Source organism: Hypanus sabinus, chromosome 28 (genome assembly GCF_030144855.1).
Source record: "Hypanus sabinus isolate sHypSab1 chromosome 28, sHypSab1.hap1, whole genome shotgun sequence".
Taxonomy (NCBI): domain Eukaryota; kingdom Metazoa; phylum Chordata; class Chondrichthyes; order Myliobatiformes; family Dasyatidae; genus Hypanus; species Hypanus sabinus.
Window position 1 is genome coordinate 32,036,137 of NC_082733.1, and position 6,747 is coordinate 32,042,883.

Genomic DNA, 6,747 nt, shown 5'->3' on the forward strand with positions numbered 1-6,747 from the left:
GTCTGCTTCACCTGCCTCTCATGACTGTCACCCATTTGCCTATCTCCTGTCTTTTTGGTGTGACTACCTGCTGATAACTCTTATCTATCTCTGCCTCTACCTCCTGAATGATCCGTAGTTCATCCAGCTCCTGCTCCAATTCCCTAACTCGGTCTGATAGGATAACACACACAAAATACTGGAGGAACTCAGCAGGTCAGGCAGCATCAATGGAAATGAATAAACAGTCAAAAAGGATCAACAGTGCTGATGAAGGGCCTCACCTCAAAATGGTGTAATGTTCTTTTGTTAGTATCGAGGCTGTCTGACCTGCTGAGTTCTGCCAGCATTTGTGAATATTACTCTGGAATTCCAGCTGAATCTCTTGTGCTTATGAAATTGTACTCAGCTCCAACATTGTATATATCTATCTGTAATTAATTCTCCTTTATCAGAGCTTCAGTCAGATACTTGCATAATAATGCCCGGGGTTATTGACCAGAAAGTGTAGTTGGAAGATACTTCATTTAGTTATGTGATGAAGAAAACTCCATTACTCATTCATCAGCTTCAGATAGACAAACCAGTGGGGAGGAATAGGTAAAGAAGAGAGTCACAAAGAGAAAGTGTAGGGAGCGTGAGATTGGGGGGGTGGGGGTAGGGAAAGATGTGCCTCCTGTGTAAATGGCGAAGTTACCAAAAATGATGTGCTGAGCGGAGTGATTCCAGGTGCATATGCATTTGATGAGGAAATATTGCAAACTAGCTCAAACAACCAAAGAGGGACATTTTTGCCTGTTAAATCATGGCCTACAACAATGGTGACGAAGACCTGGAATGGGCAGCTATGACGAATTGTAAAGGGACAGCAATGTGACCTCTTACCATTTGTCAATTGGTGGAGACATGACAGAATAGTTTGGAGAGTAGTCTTTCAGGCACAGAATTCCATGTTTTTTATGGTAGTATATGAATCACAGGTTAGTATATCATATTTTAAATAATCATACATAAACATGAGTTTTCCTGTTTGATTTGATTTAGGTATTTGTATTTTGTTCCTGTTCATATCTTTGTACAAAAGATTTAAATCCACTGATACATTTCACTAATTTTTAAGAGGTTTGCTACATTTACAATATCTGAAAAGGAGGCTTCATGTATTGAAAACAAGAAAATCCTATTTCATGAAGTGGAAAAAATTTAAAACACCATCTTCCAACACAAATGAGAGAAACCTTATTCATTCTTTTGCTTTTTCTTCCATGCAATGTGACAAAGTCTCTTCAGTGCTACAACCACCAGCACTATTGCCATGAGTAACATGGACAACAGTAAGATCATCACATCCACACAATAGTAAACATACCAGGGCAGTCGGTAGGATTCAGAACGCAAATGTCCTGCTCCTTTGTGTCGGGCAACGTACTCAATCCAGAAAACGGCTCGCTCCATTGGCGACTGTGGTTGGTCCCGGTGGAGGGTAGAGAGTTTCTTCATGTTGTCCCGGTAAAATGTGCCATTTATCACCTCATGAAGTGCCTGCAATAGATTTGTGGAGTGCATGGTTGCAACATTAAGCACCTTTGCTGCACCTCGGGATTCAAGTCGAAGTAAATTGTCAAACTGATCAAAAATTAGAGGCATGCCAATCACTGGCACCCCGTGGTAGATGGCCTCGTAAATACCATTGGTACCACCGTGCGAAATGAAGACTCGTGTGTTGGGGTGTCCCAGAAGGTCGTTCTGAGGGATCCATTTTCTCAGTAGTGTATTATTACCTACATTGGGAGGGATTTCTCCATCATATCTCCAAATCACCTTCTGGGGTACTTGAGCAAATGCCTCAGCTATTTCCATTGTAATCTGCTTTGGCAAGGAATGGATAAAAGATCCTAATGACATCACTATAAGTCCATGCTTTCCTGAGCTTTGAACAAACTCTTCAAACTCTGCCGCTAGTGGTTGGGCTGGTTTACACTGGAAGCCTCCAATGTAGACAATATTTGGCATGGTGGGTCTTGGGAATTCAAGTACAAAATCGACTCTCATCAGCCACACATCAGCCCTCAGCAGAATTGTCTTGATATCTGTGTCTGGACCCAAATATCGATGACAGAGCTCATTGTATTTGGGATAAATGGTAAGTTCTACAATGGATTGAAAGATTAGATGTTGGATGAAGTTTTGTGTTCTTTGAAGAAAGGACATTTTGTCTGTTAGGTTTGAGCCTAAGATTGGGACATAAGAAAGGGGGGATGGGACAAACAAGAAGTGAGCCTCACCAGATTCTAACCATCGAACATTATACACCAAAGGAAGTTTTAAATAATAAGCAAGCATTGATCCAGTAACAAAAAAAGGGTCTGAAAGCACCAGGTCAAAGTTTGCCTTTTCAAGTTGGCTTAGTAATGTTTTGTTTTGAAATATTTCACTGATAATAAAATGGAAAACATTCTGACAGTTCCGCATAAACTGTAGAACTTCAGACTGGAACTCAATATTGTCACTGAAGCTCCAGCCATCCTTCCCAAGCTGAAGTGCTTTTTGAAGAATTATACCAACTATATCCTTTACTTCAATGTTTTTCATTGGAATTACGATAGATTGATATAGGTTGGGCCTTTCATTGATGTACCAACTTTTCTCAATATAAATCACCGTGAAGTTGTGTCCACGAGGTTTCAGTTCCTCCAAGAGAATTCTCATGTTGATCCAATGACTTCCATCGACAGGTACAACTAATACATTAGCTGACTGATTGATGGGACAAAGCAAACTGATGATAATACCAAAGAGAAATGGGACAAGTGCTCGGCTTTTCCATCCAGAACCTTCCATATTAAGACGAATATCCAAAACCTGCTCGAGAATGGAAAAGAAATACTGTTAACAAGACATCAATTTGTTATTCAATTAAATGTGCTAGGTTTTCTAAAATTGACTCCTTCTACCTTAGGCCACGAACTTATCAATCACACCTCGTATGTTACATTCAACAATAGCTTATCAAATATTAGGCCAAAACTGATCAGTAAATGTTGCACTTCCATTTTGAACTTATGGTTCTTTTGCGAGCCAGCATGGATTCTATGGGCCTCTTCTGACCAATACCCCAACTTCTCTTCCCAATTCCATGGACCCAGAAGTCCTTAAGTTTCTCCCACAATCTCTTATTCCATCTATGAAGGAGAAGCTTGCTTGGGCACATTCAGCTAGTGCTGAGGAATCTGCCTGTTGAGTCTATGCCAACATAAACCTGGAATGGAAGATCAACTTTGTGCTTTACAATGGAGGAGAATGGCTCCAGAAGAAATTAGTTTACATTTTATCATACACTTAATTTGAAATGTTTAAATGTTTTACATATTTCTTCATGATTGCTTCTGTAAGGTAATCCAAAGTCTTAACACGCATGAATTTGATGTGGATAAATCTCCCTGCCTCCGAGTCTTAATTGCCTTTTATATATTTTAGTGGCATTTTACAATATGGTCAGTTTATTTTTTTTGGGAGATACAGTTCAATATAGAATAGGTCCTGAGCAGCACCACCGACAAACTTCAATTTAAACCGAGGTTAATCACAGGACAATTTACAATAACCAATTAATCTATTAAACAGCATGTCTTTGGAATGTAGGGGGAAACCAGAGGATATGGAGGAATCGCAATCGTTCTATGGGGGTGGGGGTGGTGGTTGGGTAGGTACAAATTCCTTAGAGAGCACACTGAGAGTGATCTTCTACCTCCAATCCCCTGGGCTGCAATAGTGTTGTTCTAACTGCAATGCCACTCAGTATCCACCCGCACTTTGTTGGGAGGTGGGTAGCAATTGACACACCCAGAGCTCCACACTATGGTCAAAGGGGGAATGCTTATACTACACAGAAAACATACCCTCCCCCGTTACATTTGCTGTTGCAGTTTCCTCAGAGATCTGTGGTAGTTTGTTGTCCAATGTAAATTTCCCTGGCGATGGACAAGTGGGGTGGAGGGGTTGGAAGACAAAATGTATGAGAGAACATTGGGGAGATAAGGAAAGGAGAAAATGGGACCAATGTGGTTTTCTTTTGGGAGCCAGTGTGGACTCTGTGGGTCAAGCAACCTGACCAAAAGCCGACAGTAACTCAGATAACCTCACACCACAACGGTACTTAATAAAGTTGCCACTGAGAGTCTGTTTACTCTTAGATTCCAGTTAATTACACGTGATCTGGTAAACTGTACCTTTGCTGTACATTTGGAGACACTGACACTGGCCAAATCTTTTGGATTTATGTTCATCCAAGCTTCCTGCTTTTTGTCATCTGACAGGTGCAAGAATCTGTTACTTTGTCAAATTGTAACCAGTAAAAACATCTTTACACCAGTAGGTAATTGTGAGTTTTAATTTACTGGTGTTTCAACTCTCCCAACACTCTCTGAATCCCGGAGAAGGAAACTAAATTCTATCCGTGTCTACATCTTTTACAACTTTGGATTCTGTAAACGGAACAGCGCCGCTCACCGGGACAATTAATATTCATCTCAAACATTATTTTCAGTTTTTAACAGCTATAACAACTTAATCCCCACGCTATTAAGCGAAGGAGAGGATAAGAGGGAGTCGAATATTCATCGGTGAACCAGCCTTTCCCCCGATGCTGCTTCTAAGTATGTTCACTTTGCGAGAACTAGGCACACAGCTTCAGACCAGATTATAAATTGCGTCTGTAAGATTACTTGTACTTTAAAGTTTCTATACTTTTTGTCAATTAAATGTAACTTTTCACTTACTTTTTAAGCCGATATTGAGCGTCCGAGGAAGTCTGGTCCTGGAGATAGCGATCAGGCAGGACGCAGCGAAGTTCAAGAATTTTCACACGGACCGGATTTTACAGAATCACCAGAAACCGAGTGTAAAGATATCGAAACTGCCTCGTCGTGGTTTATATCGGTTAGGGCTACCTGAATCACAGGGCGTGTATTCGTGCCAAGTAGGCGATGCCGATCACTAATTGTTCTCGGAAAGTTGTTAGCACACACCTCCTTCAACTGCCGTAGTCCATGCCAATCATTTCAGAGGGTAAAAAGCGATTTCCTGTGTCTTTGGAGAGGCTCATGATTCCTTCATCCAGAACCTGGAAACCAGCGGGTATCCCTCGCTCATACCCTCTTCCTTTGTGATCCGCCCCGCACCTCCTGCAAGAGAGACCCTTTGTTTTCCAGAAACCGGACACTGCGGAGCACTCCCGATAGTTCCATGACATCCAACTGGAATGAATGTTACAGCACGTTAACAAAACTAGCCCAACTAACTGACACAATATTCACAGGCTGAGCAAATGGCTCCTTATTTCCGCCACATCCAAAACTCTAGTCTACGAAGGTTAACAACACACAGCATTTGCAGAAAAGCTGCTGAAAGCGTAAACGCATAGCAGTGGATATAGTACAAAACAGGTTCTTAACTCGAGCGTTGCATAGGGTAAGAACTATTGTCATTTAGATGATCCCCAAGACCTGCGCATTAAACCAAGACAGAATCTTATTTCCCTTAAGGTTAAAAACTGAACAGAAACACTCCTTGAGAACCTCACACATCCTCTGTGATTCGCTACAAGGATGTCCACTTTGGTCTTTAAGGAGCCCTAATTTCTTTCCAGTTACCATTTTAAACCCTTAATACCATTATAAATCTCTTGGATTTTCCTTCATCTTCTCTGCCGCATCTATCTCATGCTCCCTATTTTTCCCTTCCTCACTCCCATCTTGAGTAGACTCCTGCAAACCCCACACTCCTTCCAGGTTTCATTTGATCCCAATTGCCTGAACCTGACCCGTGGCTCCTCATTCATTCTGAGCAGAACCTCAATACCGCACACTTAATTTTGATTTCACAAGGTTCCCCAGGGCAATCTGCATCTTTTTTTCTGTATTTAAGACACAACGCTCAGTGGCAACTTTACAGAGTACATTTGTACAACTGCTCGTATATGGAAATCTCCAATTAGCTAATAATGTGGCAGCAACTTAATGCATAAAAGCATGGTTAAGAGGTTCAGTTGTTGTTCAGACCAAACATCAGAATGGCAAAGAAATGTGATCAAAATAACTCTAACATTGGATTGTTTGTTGGTGCCAGATGGGGTGGTTTGATAACCTCACAGACTGCTGATCTCCTAGAATTTTCACACACAAGACTCTAGAAAATAGTGTGAAAAACAAAAAAGAACATGTCTTGTTAATATGTGAGGTTAGTGGTGAATGGCCAAACTGGTTTAAGCTGACAGGGGGAGACAAAAACTCAAATAACCATAAATTTCAAAGTGTTGTGCAGAAAGTACTTGGTGTTTTACTCATGTCCTACTTCATGGGTTGTCGTGGGAGATGATTGAATACTCCAATGTTAACAGTGGTATTATGATATGGTACCTCCTGAAACTCTTGCTTCCATTGAGAATTGATGGCATCATTATCCTTTTGCCCACCTTTGGAGCGAAGGGGATTTAGGCCATGATGGTTTGATTCATACGCTGCCTTGATAGCAAAATAGGAACTCCTGATATCACCAGAGTCAGTGAGCTGTTGTATTTCTTGGGCCCTCTCAGTTAACTACTGCTTCTTTATTTTATGTGACCGGCTTTCTCCACTGGCAGAAAATCTCCTGCCTGGGTTGTAGTGTGGCTTCCTTCCAGACAGAGGAACATTTGATATGATTTTTATAGCACTTCATTTGCAGGAGAAAGCCCAGGAACAAAGTGTTCCACTTTATTTGGCCTGCATA

The 6,747-nt window shown here is 41.2% G+C and overlaps 1 protein-coding gene across 1 annotated transcript; it reads right to left on the reverse strand.

The window, feature by feature from the left end:
• Positions 1 to 470: 470 nt before the first annotated feature.
• Positions 471 to 2,820, reverse strand: LOC132382352 (UDP-glucuronosyltransferase 2A1-like). The gene has a single exon (XM_059952474.1). It carries the CDS (start codon positions 2,818 to 2,820, stop codon positions 1,219 to 1,221), a length of 1,602 nt encoding a protein of 533 aa, XP_059808457.1. The 3' UTR covers positions 471 to 1,218.
• Positions 2,821 to 6,747: the final 3,927 nt, after the last annotated feature.

Excerpts from the sequence above, each read along its gene's own strand:
- LOC132382352 (XM_059952474.1), bottom strand. The coding sequence starts at position 2,820 with ATGGAAGGTTCTGGATGGAAAAGCCGAGCACTTGTCCCATTTCTCTTT.